This window comes from Anguilla rostrata, chromosome 9 (genome assembly GCF_018555375.3).
Source record: "Anguilla rostrata isolate EN2019 chromosome 9, ASM1855537v3, whole genome shotgun sequence".
Lineage (NCBI taxonomy): Eukaryota > Metazoa > Chordata > Actinopteri > Anguilliformes > Anguillidae > Anguilla > Anguilla rostrata.
The window spans coordinates 26,783,533-26,799,512 of record NC_057941.1 but is presented as its reverse complement, the minus strand read 5'-3'; the positions used below and the strand labels follow the sequence as shown (position 1 = coordinate 26,799,512).

Here is a 15,980-nt window from a genome sequence, read left to right as displayed (position 1 = left end):
GTGAAAATTCCCTGCGCGTCCCACTTCTAATGAAGGGCTCGACGGTTTGCTCTCACCTCAGCTGTGCGAGCGGACTGCGCACGCTCCACTTCACACTCTTTCTTTTCTTTTTTTCTTTTTTGTTTGGTCCTAGCACCGCTTCTGCTGCAGCTTTGTAGCGCAAGTTATTTTCTGAAGACTTTTTACAGAAAATAAAATTTAAGTGCTGGGGATGAAATTGGCCTCAAAACATTGCAGGGGTTATGTCCCTAGTCTCCACAGCGAAAGGTATGCTCAGGGGATGAGGACCCGCGCACAGTGATGAGGTCAGAGGAACACTGATGAGGTCATAACCAAAGTCATGAGGTTATGAGGGAATGAGGCCTTAGGAAAAGTAAGGTCAGAGATGCAGTGAGGACTGATTCAAAATAGGAAGTTAGTTAGCTTTTCACTCATTTTGGTGGAAGCATTTCTGAAGCAGAGAGAGGGAGTAAAACTTTCCAAAACCTCCAAATACTCTCTCCCTTCAGCTTGACCTCTTGCTCATTTCAAACAACATCCTTCAAGTGTGTCCCTTCTGCCGTCCTTGTTTGTGATTGGTCAGAATCCCAGCATAAGCTATTTTTCTGAGCTGCAGTTGATTAACTGGAGCAACATTCTGGCCCTGACAGTTTGTTTATAGGATACTTTTTTGTGGGTGAGAGAAGGAGCTGAAGGCAGTTGACATAACAGTCTATATATCTGTGTGTGTGTGTGTGTGTCTGTGTGTGTGTTTGCTTTCTCATGTCTGAGCGTGTGTGGAGCCTCAGACTGGGGAACTCTGTTATTATAAATCGCAGCTGCTGTGACAGTGGTTTTTCCACTGTGCACTGCCAGCAGAGAGAGAGAGAGTGGACTGAGCAGAGAGAGAGAGAGGGGATGGAGCAGAGAGAGAGAGAGATGTGGACGGTGGTTACTGGACGGGCAGAGAGAGAGATGGTTAGCAGAGAGAGGAGACTGAGCAGAGAGAGAGAGAGAGGTGGATGAGAGAGAGAGAGAGAGAGAGAGTAGACTGAGCAGAGAGAGAGAGAGTGGACTGAGCAGAGAGAGAGAGAGAGTGTGGACTGAGCAGAGAGAGAGAGTAGACTGAGCAGAGAGAGAGAGTAGACTGAGCAGAGAGAGAGAGTAGACTGAGCAGAGAGAGAGAGTAGACTGAGTAGAGAGAGAGAGAGTACACTGAGCAGAGAGAGAGAGAGAGAGAGTGTGGACTGAGCAGAGAGAGAGAGAGTGGACTGAGCAGGAGAGAGATGGGTTGAGCAGAGAGAGAGAGATAGGGCTGAGCAGAGAGAGAGAGAGAGAGAGTGTGGACTGAGCAGAGAGAGAGAGTAGACTGAGCAGAGAGAGAGAGAGGACTGAGTGAGCGAGCGGATCAGCTCCTGCTGTGGTCCGTTCTCTCCCCCGGGAGCTCCTGTAAGACCTCATGAGTGACCGTCTCTCTCTCCTCTCTCTCAGGGCCGGCAGAAGCTGGCTCGCTTCAACGCTCGGGAGTTCGCCACCCTCATAATCGACATCCTGAGCGACGCCAAGAGGAGGCAGCACGGCAAGGGCCTCACCAGCCCCACCGGTGAGAGGGGAGAGGGGCGCAGAGGGGAGGAGAGGGGCTGGGGGTGCTGGAGGGAGACTGGGAGGGTGAAAGGGCAAGGGGTAGGGGGGGTTAGGGTTAGGGGGGTGAGAGACAGAGGGAGTGGGGGGAGAGACGGCGTGTGGAGGGTAGGGGAGGAGTGAGAGAGGGGAAGGGTAGCAGAGGGAAAAAAGGAGGCAGTGGGGGAGGTAAGTGTAGAGAGCTTTTAAAGGGATGGAGGAGAGAGAGGAGGCACATGCGAGGCAGTCTGACTGTTTCTGAGGGAGAAGGAGGAGGGAGGACCAGGAGGAGGTCTACGGGGGGAGGAGGAGAGGACGCGAGACAGCAGTGGGGGGGGTGTGTATGAAAAAACACGCTAAGCACACGGGTTAACAGACAGACAGACAGACAGACTGACGGACTGAAGCGCTGCAGAGGGGAAAGCGCTGATGACCGAATCAGATGAAAGGTAATGGAAGCGTAGCCTGGACAGCCGTCACCAACGAGGAGCGCCTGATCGCTGAAGCATGTCCATGGCATGAGGCATTAGCAGCGTTGCCGTGGTAACGTGCCATGCCCCTCCCTGCCCGCTGTAGACCCCCTGCAGCTGGGCCTGAGCAACGATGACGACCAGCACGACTACGACAGCGTAGCTTCGGACGAGGAGTCTGACGGCGAGCTGACCACACAGAACAACAACACTCAGCGTAACAACAGAGCCAAGGTAAGAGGGGCTCACACACGTGCGCAGATACACACACACACACACTCAAGCCAGGAAGTCTAGCGTATGCGTATGTATACACAGGAAGCCACTGAAATCTAAACAGAGCAGTTGCAGAGGGAGCAGAACATATGATGAAGCCCTTTAAGCGCGCACACACACGCACGCACGCACGCACGCACACACACACACACACACACACACACACACACGCACAGGATATGCGTATACACACAGAGTGCAGTTACCCATGGTGTTCCTCTCAGCCTGTCCCAGCATGCCGTGCAGCGGCAGCGCGGCTGCTGCATATCCTCTGAATGACATCACCGCTATTCTGGGTGAGGGTGCCGAGAGCGTGTCCACAGCAAACAGCATTCCAGTCCGTGCCCCGGAGGAGCCGGTCTCAGACACACCGCACGCAGGGCTGCTCAGACACACCGCACGCAGGGCTGCTCAGAGAACACCGCACGCAGGGCTGCTCAGACACACCGCACGCAGGGCTGCTCAGACACACCGCACGAAGGGCTGCTCAGAGAACACCGCACGCAGGGCTGCTCATACACACCGCACACAGGGCTGCTCAGAGAACACCGCACGCAGGGCTGCTCAGACACACCGCACGCAGGGCTGCTCAGAGAACACCGCACGCAGGGCTGCTCAGAGAACACCGCACGCAGGGCTGCTCAGACACACCGCACGCAGGGCTGCTCAGAGAACACCGCACGCAGGGCTGCTCAGAGAACACCGCACGCAGGGCTGCTCAGAGAACACCGCACGCAGGGCTGCTCAGACACACCGCACGCAGGGCTGCTCAGAGAACACCGCACGCAGGGCTGCTCAGACACACCGCACGCAGGGCTGCTCAGAGAACACCGCACGCAGGGCTGCTCAGAGAACACCGCACGCAGGGCTGCTCAGAGAACACCGCACGCAGGGCTGCTCAGAGAACACCGCACGCAGGGCTGCTCAGAGAACACCGCACGCAGGGCTGCTCAGAGAACACCGCACGCAGGGCTGCTCAGAGAACACCGCACGCAGGGCTGCTCAGAGAACACCGCACGCAGGGCTGCTCAGAGAACACCGCACGCAGGGCTGCTCAGAGAACACCGCACCCAGGGCTGCTCAGAACACCGCACGCAGGGCTGCTCAGACACACCGCACGCAGGGCTGCTCAGAGAACACCGCACGCAGGGCTGCTCAGAGAATACCGCACGCAGGGCTGCTAAGAGAACACCGCACGCAGGGCTGCTCAGAGAACACCGCACGCAGGGCTGCTCAGAGAACACCGCACGCAGGACTGCTCAGAGAACACCGCACGCAGGGCTGCTCAGACACACCGCACGCAGGGCTGCTCAGAGAACACCGCACGCAGGGCTGCTCAGAGAACACCGCACGCAGGGCTGCTCAGAGAACACCGCACGCAGGGCTGCTCAGAGAACACCGCACGCAGGGCTGCTCAGAGAACACCGCACGCAGGGCTGCTCAGAGAACACCGCACGCAGGGCTGCTCAGAGAACACTCCGGGCCTCAGTCACAGAACCGTCTGAAACTGTGCGCAAGAACTGCTCCACAAACATTTCTACGTTCATCTTCTTTGTGTGTGTGTGTGTGTGTGTGTGTGTGTGTGTCTGAATTTGTTCTTTGGTGCGATCAAAATCTGTGTGTGTATGGAAACGTGTAAAGAGCATATATACAGAAGAGCTTTCTATTTAGAATGCTTTAAATAGGGGGCGACAGCTCAGGAGATAAGACCGATTGTCTGGCAGTCGGAGGGTTGCTGGTTCAAACCCCACCCTGGGCATGTCAAAGTGTCCTTGAGCAAGACACCTAACCCCTAACTGCTCTGGCGAATGAGAGGCATCAATTGTAAAGCGCTTTGGATAAAAGCGCTATATAAATGCAGTCCATTTACCATTTACCAATTATTTATGCAAAGTCAATTTTAGTTAGACCTATTAACGTGTTCGTATTAACAACCGAGTGTTTATCAGTGCAATTATAGGCCTAAATAGGCTATTGATTTTAAATACATTTACTAAACTATCTGAATAATTTTTGACTAGTTTTTCTTTTCGTTTTCAGTGTTGATTTCATTTTCAGTTTGGTTTTAGTTTGTTCTAAGAGCGGGTTTGCCAGTTTCGGTTTAGTTTTTGTTTTTTCAAAAACAAATTTTTATTCTTATTCCAGTTTACGGAAACGGGTTTTCCTGTGCAATAATAACCTTGTTGGGAACATACGTAATTAATTAATTTCATTGATGAAGGTTGCTGGTGATAGTAATTGATGGCTGTTCACAAAAACCCACAGGCATGCAGTCAAAGCCAACACGTTACAGTGCCATATTTGCTGCTTTTGATTACTTGGCCAATCGTACCTTTGGGAGAGAGCGCATCTTTTAGGACTGCAAAGATATGTTTGCAGAGAGCGATGATTGGCTGATTTTGCACACGACCCTCTATGCGGCAAGCTTTTATGGGTTTGCTAGGGTGTTTCTTTATGCTAATGACATGAACTGGCACGTGCATTGAATTTATGAACCGTTGGTATTCATTATCTGATACTCTTGGGATACGCACAGAACTGAAGGTCTGCGCATGCTTCATGAATCCCGTGTTGGTTTTTCAAAGGAACTTTTCTTAAGGAAGGAAAGTAAGAGTTAGATTTGAATGATTGATGAACGGATGCAACAATGAAAGCGTCGCAGTGAAGTGTAGAATGCAAAAACGTTAGCCTTAGCCTTAGCCTCAGCCACAGTTCCTGTATCAGGCATTACTGTGGCATTAGTGATTCCACAAGCTGTTCCAGGAGCACTGTGAGCATCATGTCATGCGTCATGGATGCAGTCTGCGAAGCTGCTCTTTTGTTCACAATGGCATTGCAGTTCGCTGTCCGGACTCCCAAAGTCTGTTGGTTCGAATTCTGAGGGAAACACTGTGGTGACAACATGGAGCTGGAAGTGCAGTGCGGATTGTTGATGGCTCAGTTTCCTGGGGAACACTGCTACCGTACACTTGAATTTTCTCTGGAAATATTCAGCTGTATAAATGTGTAATGCGTAAAAATGCTGAGTATTCCTGTCGGCCCTGATACTTGCGCCTGCTTCAGTGAATGAAGGGTCCTGTTGTTCTGTTGAGTTGGGGCCTTCTCCAGGACCGACTCGGTTTAATGGCCATGCGTTTGGTGGCGGTGATTAACGGTGCGCGTGGAGGAGTAATTAACCATGCTTGTGTTAACCGTGCATGCGGTGGTCTCTGTTTACAGATGCTCATCTCCTGACTGAGCGTCTGCATGTTTACTTAATTTACGGCACAGGCTTGCTGCGATCTGATTGGTGGGGGCAGATATCTGCAGCTTAATGTGATTGGCTGGGGCTCTTCATGGCTTCACGCCTCGCCCTGATTTGTGCTTCCTCTGCTCTGTCGTATCGATCGCCCCTCTCAGCCCTTCCGCGTGAAACAGTCAGCACTTCAGGGGCTGAAACATGAATTATCTCACTGTTACAGAAGTGAATTGGCGAGGTCATTTGACTAATTGTGAAATCTGCGTGTGATTTGTGACTTGCTAATGTGAACCAGCAGTACTTGGCTGGCTCGTTGGCTAGCTTGCCAGGCAACGTTGCCGTCTAGCTAGATAGCACCTGTTAGAACCGGTTTCGGTAACTTGCGGTCAAATTTCAATCAGTTGTTCAAACCAGGCATTTATATTGTCTGTTCGGGGCCACAAACCAGATCTGTAGAAATAATGTGAAAACCAGTTATTCTGGTCCAGAACCGGGCGTCTGGCAAGCTTATATTGTCCCCCCTGTAGATTAGTTGGATGATGATTAATGATATGTGTGTTGAGGTGTGCGGTAAGGATGGTTAATGATGTGCAGGGTTAACAATGTAATGATGTGTGGGGTTAACGATGGTAATGATGTGTGTGCTAATGATACATGTGGTAACGATGATTAGCTATGCAGGTGTTAATGCTGCCTGTGGTAATGATGACTAATGATGCTTGGGTTAATAATGCGTGTGGTAACTATACGTGCTCATGATGCGTGTAGTAATGATGATCAGTGATGTGTGTGTTAAAGGGGAATTGCACTTTATAACACTTCTGCTTCTCATGGCTGATATTGTCCTTCTAATGAATGTGTCGCCCTTCATTTTTCAATTAGTTATTTCATTTTAAATGTCTAACGTTAGAAACAAAGACCTATTTTTTTTGCGTAAGTCCACATAGTAGTATGGTTTCCGGTTTTTTCTTCTTCTTCGATTTTTTTTTTGCGGCAATTCGAGAAGAAGCAAAGCAAAACATTCTGTTAACTTGTTGAAATCGAACAAACTAACGTCTGCTAGCTTTTGTTTGATGCGATATCGGTGTAATAATGAGGTGCATTGTACCAGGTTGTTATAATGCCCCTGTTAAACTTTCCTTGAAAGCACATTTTCATAGTTTTACACACAATACAACTTTGTACAAGACATGGCTGGATGTAATCAGACACCCCAACATAACAGCCACACAACAATCCCATGATCAAAAACAAAATCTCCTTTGTCCTCAGACATTTTCAGTTTCGCTAGCTAGTAGTCATGCAATACTATTACTACGACCAACCTGATGTTATTGTCTGCAGGTACGCCCACATCAGAAGTCGCTCAATGATATGCATCCTCGAGTTCGACACTAAACTGCCTGGGTCTACTTCCTGCATTTGTAAAGGAAAACAACAAAACAGCCTAAAATATTAACATAATGAAATAACAAATTGAAAAATGAAGGGCGACACATTCATTAGAAGGACAATATCAGTCATGAGAAGCAGTGTTATAAAGTGCAATTCCCCTTTAATTCTGTGTGTGGCAGTGATGCGTGTCAGTGACACGTGTGGTGGTGATTGACGTGTTCATTCTGCGCGTCTCGGTGGCGGTGATTCATCCCTCCCAGAGCATGGACTCCTCCGACCTGTCGGACGGACCCATCACCCTGCAGGAGTACCTGGAGGTGAAGAAGGCGCTGGCCGCCTCCGAGGCCAAGGTGCAGCAGCTGATGAAGGTCAACAGCAACCTGAGCGAGGAGCTGAGACGTCTGCAGAAAGAGGTAGAGCCTGGGAGGAGAGGGAGAGAGGGGGAGAGAGGGAGGGAGGGAGGGGAGGGAGGAGGAGAGAGGAAGGAGGGAGAGGGGGAGAGGGAGGGAGGAGGAGGAGGGGGGAGGGAGGGAGGAGGAGAGGAGAGGGAGGGAGGAGGAGAGGGAGGGAGGGAGGGAGAGGAGGAGGAGGAGGGAGAGGGAGGGAGGAGGGAGGGGAGGGAGGAGAGGGGAGGAGGGAGGAGGAGAGGGAGGAGGGGGAGGAGAGGAGGAGAGAGGGAGGGAGGAGGAGAGGGAGAGAGAGAGAGGCAGGGAGGGAGGGAGGAGGAGAGGGGGAGAGAGAGGTAGGGAGGGAGGAGGAGAGTTAAGGAGGAAATGAACAGAGAGAAGGGAATAAGAAAGGTTTGGGAACAGACAAGAGGAGGGTAGAAGAGAGGGAACAGGGGAAGGAAGAAGGTAGAAGCTAGGGTTTTGTTGGTTGGATGTTTTATTTGTAAGGAAACCAGGTGTGTCTGTGTGTGTGTTCAGAATGTGCAGATATATATTCAGTGTCCAGGCTCTGTGTTTCTATTGTGTTCAGTCTTGGTCTACAGCCTTTTGTCTGTGTTGGTTTTCAAAAACTCCATTTTAAACCCCCTCACATTTTTGTTAACATTGTGTTTGTTTACATTAAATTTAGACTCACCCAGCATCTCATTTTGGAATAGTGTCTCACCACTTTCAACCCTTTCAGAACCATCAGACATGTCCCACAATTCATTGTGGTTCCCCTGCTTATGTAGACTGTGAGGTCTGTCAGATCTGCGCTTGTAGTGCTGTCCCACGAGAATAAGCCTTGCAGTTTTGCACTACGTTTCCCACAATCCTCTACGGCAGCAGTAAAGAACACTGGCAGTGACAGCCTAGGCTAAAGCCAACAGCTTCGGCAGACAGTTCACGCACGTTGCACACACTACTTACCAGTTGGCCTGCGGAGACCGATGTGTAATTGTCCTATGCCTGTTGTGCTGTACAGTATGTGTGTTTTCCGGTGTGAAATACACAATCAGGTGATGTCAACCCCCCCTCCCCCCCCACTTCTCCTGTAGATCTCGCGGATGCAGATGGAGAACAGTGTGTTGCGGGGGGGGCAGGCAGGGAGGTCTGGAGTGTCGGGAGGGGGTGGCGGGCCGGGGCTGGGGTCTGGCGGGGTGCGAGGAGTTGGAGCGGGAGGAGGTGGCGGAGGAGGAGGAGTTGGAGTGGGGGGGCCTGGCGGGATGCTTTCCACAGGCCCCTCCCACAGGCGGGACAGGCAGGCCTTCTCCATGTACGAGCCCGGCGCCGCCCCCCACAAGACCCTCTCCCCAGCTCTGGACTCCCTCGCCGGCCGCCTGCACCCCAGTGTAAGTGGAAACCACAGCAACGGCGTTGCTGATATATCTACCCCACTTCACTGCTTGTGCAACTGTTCTGCTGCCCTGACCCCCCACACAAGGCGGAACCCTACTGCTCACAGTACTGCCCTAGCACACACACTACTGCCCCCTACTGCTCACAGTACTGCCCTAGCACACACACTACTGCCCCCTACTGCTCACACTACTGCCCTAGCACACACACTACTGCCCCCTACTGCTCACAGTACTGCCCTAGCACACACACTACTGCCCCCTACTGCTCACACTACTGCCCTAGCACACACACTACTGCCCCCTACTGCTCACAGTACTGCCCTAGCACACACACTACTGCCCCCTACTGCTCACACTATTGCCCTAGCACACACACTACTGCCATAACACAATCACTACTGCCTTAACACACTACTGCTCTAACACACACACTACTGCTTCTACTGCCCCCACTACTGCCTTGACACACACACTACTGCCCTAACACACTACTGCCATAACACACACACTACTGCCCCCACTACTGCCCTAACACACTACTGCCATAACACACACGCTACTGCCCCCACTACTGCCCTAACACACTACTGCCATAACACACACGCTACTGCCCTAACACACTACTGCCATAACACACACACTACTGCCCCCACTACTGCCCTAACCTACGCACTACTGTCCTAACACACACACTTGTGCCCTCACACACACACTACCCCCTTCCGCTCACACTACCACCCTAACACACATACTACTGCCTTAACACACACGCTACTGCCCCCACTACTGCCCTAACACACTACTGCCATAACACACACGCTACTGCCCCCACTACTGCCCTAACACACTACTGCCATAACACACACGCTACTGCCCCCACTACTGCCCTAACCTACGCACTACTGTCCTAACACACACACTTGTGCCCTCACACACACACTACCCCCTTCCGCTCACACTACCACCCTAACACACATACTACTGCCTTAACACACACTACTTCCCCTTCCCCCTGCCCTAACACACACTACTTCCCCCTTCCTCACTTTATTGCTCTCCCATTGCCTACTCTACTGCCCCCTACTGCTCACTGCGTGATACTAATATTATATTCCAAGTGTTGGTATTTGAGACTGGCTGTTGGTTGCACTGCCTGTACCATTAAAAGCACTCTCTCTCTGCCTGTGCACTGTAACTCACCACAGCTAGAGGGCGCACTCTCTCCTGCTGCTTTTAGGCACTAGTCTCAAGGGAAACTGCGCTGCAGTCTACGCCTGTCCGTCTGTCCGTCTGTTTGTCTGTACTGACAGCATAGCCGGCCAACCATTGGAGCATATGTATTCTTAATTTCCTCATTTTTATTTGCTAAAACATTCCATATGTCATGTGGATTATTTTTAAAAATGTGGTTTATATGTGTTGTGTTGGGTCCCATTCATTTTGTGTGTTTGTGTGTGTTATACAATAGTCAGATACAGTATGATCTGTGCTGTGATTTATGACAGTCTGTGATACACGACCTTAACCACTAGGCGTAATTTAAAATTGTCAGTAGGAACTAGTGAAACACACGCTTGATGTTGCTGGAGGCAATTTTAGTTTGGGACCCAAGGTCGGCAGGAAATGTTTGCGTAATGGAGTAATGGAGTATGTTGCCATGACGTTCGCCCGTGTTACTCACTGGGACAGGGCATTGCTAGTGAATGAGTTGGTGCCGTGCTGGGTGTGCTTTTAAAAACAAATTAGTGGCATGGCATGATGGCCTCAGCAATCTCTGTGGCCTGTGGGTGTGGTGGTGAGTCTCCCCTCTTAGCACTGACTGACCACAGAGCTCTGAACACTGAAATCCAAATATTAACTGACCACAGAGCTCTGAACACTGACTTACCACAGAGCTCTGAACACTGACTAACCCCAGAGCTCTGAACACTGACTAACCACAGAGCTCTGAACACTGACTAACCACAGAGCTCTGAACACTGACTAACCACAGAGCTCTGAACACTGACTAACCCCAGAGCTCTGAACACTGACTTACCCCAGAGCTCTGAACACTGACTAACCCCAGAGCTCTGAACACTGACTAACCACAGAACTCTGAACACTGACTTACCCCAGAGCTCTGAACACTTGACTTACCCCAGAGCTCTGAACACTGACTAACCCCAGAGCTCTGAACACTGACTAACCCCAGAGCTCTGAACACTGACTAACCCCAGAGCTCTGAACACTGACTTACCCCAGAGCTCTGAACACTGACTTACCCCAGAGCTCTGAACACTGACTAACCCCAGAGCTCTGAACACTGACTTACCCCAGACCTCTGAACACTGACTAACCCCAGAGCTCTGAACACTGACTGACCACAGAGCTCTGAACACTGACTTACCACAGAGCTCTGAACACTGACTAACCACAGAGCTCTGAAGCTAGCTGATGAAACCGAGCTCTGAACACTGACTAACCCAGACTCTGAACACTGACTTACCCAGAACTCTGAACACTGACTTACCCCAGAGCTCTGAACACTGACTTACCCCAGAGCTCTGAACACTGACTCACCACAGAGCTCTGAACACTGACTTACCCCAGAGCTCTGAACACTGACTAACCCCAGAGCTCTGAATACTGACTTACCCCAGAGCTCTGAACACTGACTAACCACAGAGCTCTGAATACTGACTTACCCCAGAGCTCTGAACACTGACTTACCACAGAGCTCTGAACGCTGACTAACCCCAGAGCTCTGAACACTGACTTACCCCAGAGTGACCTGAACGCTGACTAACCCAGAGCTCTGAACACTGACTTACCCCAGAGCTCTGAACACTGACTATACCCAGAGCTCTGAACACTGACTTACCCCAGAGCTCTGAACACTGACTTACCCCAGAGCTCTGAACACTGACTAACCCCAGAGCTCTGAACACTGACTTACCCCAGAGCTCTGAACACTGACTTACCCCAGAGCTCTGAACACTGACTAACCCCAGAGCTCTGAACACTGACTTACCCCAAAGCTCTGAACACTGCAGTCTGAACAGCTGGACTGATTGCTCTAAGCATCAGCTGACACGATAGCAGACGAAATTAGAAACATTAAAACTTTTAAATGTTTTGAACGCTGTATGCATTCTTATCTATTCTGTTCATACAGTTCACTCTAATTGGCTAATTTTTATTGTATTTAGTGGCACTGAAAAAGGCACGTATTTGCATTGGGAAATTGGTTTGGTAAAAAACCATAGGAATTGCTGATAGATACTGCTGTTTGTCTGGGATAGATTGCCTGCAGCTGTCCGTTTGGCTGCGAGTTTAAATGGGGGAGACCCTGATGGCCTGTGACTCAGAACCATCAAGATGTCTTTTCTCCTCACTCTCTTCCCCCCAACCCCCATAACACCTGTTCTCCCGCACCCCACACACGCCCTATACTCCACACCCCCTCCCCCATACCCACCTTGAGTCCACCTACACTCATGGATCCCCCCCTCCCCTCTATGTCTTTGTTCCCCCCAAACCCCCTCCCTCCTGTCTTACCTTGCCCCTTGCTCCCCCCCCCCCATGCTCTCAGGTGCAGAAGGGGGTGTCCACAGGCCTCTCCTCCTATGGTGGCCTGCACCTCTCTGGCTCCACAGAGGTGGGGAGATACACGGTGAGACATCCACCCCTCCCTCTCTCCCTCCTTCCTTCCCTCTCTGCCTCCCCTTCCTTCCATCTCACGGCCTTACTTTCCTACTATCCTTTTATGCCTTCCCCACCTCCCTGTGCTCGCCTGTATTCTGGTGTTCCTTTCGTCCTCCTTTCTCCATTCTCCCCCTCTTATTCCCTCTCCTTCTCCTTCTCTGTCTCTCTCTCTCTGACACAAAGCAGTAGGCTACGCTTGGAGTGATTTGGGTAAGGCTTGGCGTTGCGGAAGTGATTGTGGGGGCTTAGGCAGGCGTACCCCTGTGAGGGCTCAAACCTGTGGCGGTGATGATGATGATGGTGGCTCTGCTGTCGTCCTCTTTGTGCACAGACCCCGAAAGGAGAGAAGCCTGGCAGCAGCACAGACAGCGACTACGACAACACTCAGACATATGAGCTGTCGCTCAGGTCAGTCGCTCCGCTGCAGTTTCTCTTCTATTTATCGCTTTTATTATTGTCAATGCCCGGAGGTTCTTAGTTTTTTTTTTCCCCCCTCTGCATTTGTGTGTCTGTGCCCGTATGTGTGTGTTTGTGTGCGTTTGTGTGCGTGCATGTGTTTGTGCACGTGTGTGTGTGCGCGTGTATGTATGTGCGAGTATGTGTATGTGTGTGTTTGTATGTGCGTGTTTGCGTGTGTGCATGTGTTTGTGTGCATGTATGTTTGTGTGCATTCATGTATCTGTGTGTGTGTCTGCACGCGTGTGTGTGTGTCTGCACGTGTGTGTGTGTGTGTGTGTGTGTGTGTGTGTGTGTGCGTACAGTGTGATGCGCAGCAGCGAGGATGACAGCCGTGGAGAGCTGGAGGAGGCGGGGGGTGGAGACGGGGGGGAGCCGGACCCCACCCTGCCCTGCACAGAAGACGTCATTCTGAAGACTGAACAGGTGACCAAGAACATCCAGGAGCTGCTGAGGGCTGCACAGGAGTTTAAACACGACAGGTAAGGCCAGGACTCTCTAAAACTCTAAAAACCCTAAAAACACACTCCCTATACTCGGAAAAACAACACTTCCCATACTCTCCCAAAGAGCTGTCTCAATACTCTCAGAAAGGGCACTCCCAACACTCTCAAAAAACAAACTCTTAATGCACTCCCGGTACTCTCTAAAGCCATCTGCTGTTAGGGTGTTTGTGTGTCTCAGCTTGCGTTCCAGTGCACGTGAGGATGCAGCCCAAATCATCGTTTTGTGGGAAAAAAAAAAGATATATATATTTGACACACGTGTGCACATGGGTGGTCCTCAGCTCAGGTGATTGTGTGTGCACATGGGTGATCCTCAGCTCAGGTGATTGTGTGTGCACATGGGTGGTCCTCAGCTCAGGTGATTGTGTGTGCACATGGGTGGTCCTCAGCTCAGGTGATTGTGTGTGCACATGGGTGGTCCTCAGCTCAGGTGATTGTGTGTGCACATTGGTGGTCCTCAGCTCAGGTGATTGTGTGTGCATCTGTGTCCTCAGCTTTGTGCCCTGCTCTGAGAAGATCCACACTGCTGTCTCTGAGATGGCCTCCTTCCCCAAGGTAAGGCCTTACAAATCTGTCTGCTACACAAAAGCCCTCCTCTGTCTCTTCCCTCTGCCTGTCTCTCTCAAACACTCGTCCCTCTCTCTCTCTCTCTTCTCCTCAGTGCTCTTCTCTGTCTCTCCAATCTCCTCTCCTCTCTGTCTGTCTCTCTCAAACACTCGTCCCTCTCTCTCTCTCTCTCTCTCTCTCTTTCTCTCTCTCTCTTTTAAACACTCGTCCCTTTCTCCTGTCAAAAACACCCTGTATTGCTCTGCTGCATTAACACTGTCTGCTTATCACTCAATCTCTCTCTCTCTCTCTCTCCTCCCTCCCCTCTCGCTCCAACCCCTCCTCCTCTCTTATCTCTCGCTCCCTCTCCACCCTGTCTGCTTCATTCCAAACCCCTCCTCCCTCTCTATAATGCGCTGGCGCGGTGCGCTGCCCTCCTGCTCTCCCTGCTCCGCCCCTCCCGAGGCGCGCTGACGCGGGCTCCGCGCCTGGCGCCAGTGCCGCAGGGGAGTGCCGCAGGCGTGCCACGGACCCGGGCGCCGCCCCCGTGGACTACCAGCTCCTCACCCAGCAGGTCATCCAGTGCGCCTACGACATCGCCAAGGCCGCTAAGCAACTGGTCACCATCACAACCCGCGAGAAGAAGCAGTGAGAGGGGAGAGGGAAGGAGAGGGGAGGTGAGAGAGAGAGAGAGAGAGGGAAAGGTAGTGTAGGAGATAAGGGAGGAGAGAGAGAGAGAGAGAGAGAGAGAGAGAGAGGGAGGGAGGGAGGGGAGGAGGAAGTGTTCCAGGAGATAGGAGAGGGGGGGGGGCAGTGGGATAGAGCAGAAAAAAGAAGAGGAAGAGTGGAAATGGAAGGAAAGAGAAAGGATAAAGGAGAGAGAAATTGAGAAATAAAAGAAAATAAATAGCACTATGTTAAAGAAACACGATAGAGGTATCACTACCAGTGAGTTTAAATATATTATATATATTAAATATATTAAATATATAAATATATTTCAGAACTGAACACACTAAAGAGAAAGCACTAAGATGGGCAGTGGACTACAAGGAAGGACAGTGATTTATTTCTTTATTTCTCTCTCTCCATGTTGAAATCCCCTCTGAACTTCTACCCCTTTCTGAAATGTACAGACATGTGGAGGTAATGTAGAGACAGACAGACAGACTAACCGCCTGATTGGGCCTTGAGGATGCCTGGGCGTGGCCAGGACCCTGGTCTTCATGGCCCAGATCTCAAAGGGTCGATAGCATTGCCAACTGAACTGAGAATCTTTCCCTCTTTCTTTCGATTTAATCTTAATTTTTTTCCATTTTACTTTCTGTGTGCATTTCTGTTGGCCTATACCTCTTGGGACTAAAGTACTGACTTAAAAAAAGAAAACAAACACTGGAATTATTATAGTTTTTATTATTGTTTCGCTTCATTATCGTCATTTTGTTATATTATTTTATTATGTATTATCCGTTAGTTCTCGTTGGCTTTTTTTGTTACGCCGTGCTTGTCGGTTGTCGTCGAGGGGATGAAAGGTCTGCTCCAGCTGTACAGCGTTGCCGAGGGGCCGCCCTGCCTCTCTCAGGCCCCCTGTTTTAACTGGACGGGTCTTATTCCTCCAGCACTGGGATTGGGTGCCCAAGGCTACAAGCTATCCCCTCCCACCAATGGACTTGTAAAGTTTTGTTTTTAACCAGTGGGCAAAGGCCAGCCTCCGGATGACCGCTCTGATCCGCCAGCGAAAAGCCGCATGACTGGAGAAAGGGAAGGGGGGAGTGAACGACGGAGAGGGGGATGGAGAATGACCCTTGTTTTTAGTGGAGCTGATTGGTGGCACCCTCATTACCCCCCCCCCCCCATCCTCTACACAAAGCCCCTGGATCTGGGTGGGAGGGGGTTGGGAAAGGATGTTCCAGCCACATGACCTCGAAAGCGCTCAGTCGAACAAACAAACTTGATCAGGCCCCAGGAAGACTCTCCTCCCCGTAGAGTCGAGCTGAGGAGAGTAGCGTGCCCTGTGG

At 51.0% G+C, this 15,980-nt stretch overlaps 1 protein-coding gene across 1 annotated transcript in view; it reads left to right on the top strand.

Moving 5' to 3' along the window:
• Positions 1-14,703, top strand: part of git1 (G protein-coupled receptor kinase interacting ArfGAP 1) — a 28,587-nt gene extending 13,884 nt beyond the window's left edge. Inside the window, exons 13-21 of the mRNA XM_064351426.1 lie at positions 1,471-1,582; positions 2,176-2,303; positions 7,239-7,391; positions 8,465-8,758; positions 12,342-12,422; positions 12,786-12,862; positions 13,216-13,392; positions 13,911-13,972; positions 14,397-14,703. Coding sequence (XP_064207496.1) covers positions 1,471-1,582; positions 2,176-2,303; positions 7,239-7,391; positions 8,465-8,758; positions 12,342-12,422; positions 12,786-12,862; positions 13,216-13,392; positions 13,911-13,972; positions 14,397-14,614 — 1,302 coding nt within the window. The 3' untranslated portion in view covers positions 14,615-14,703. The remainder of the gene's footprint in view (positions 1-1,470; positions 1,583-2,175; positions 2,304-7,238; positions 7,392-8,464; positions 8,759-12,341; positions 12,423-12,785; positions 12,863-13,215; positions 13,393-13,910; positions 13,973-14,396) is intronic.
• Positions 14,704-15,980: the final 1,277 nt, after the last annotated feature.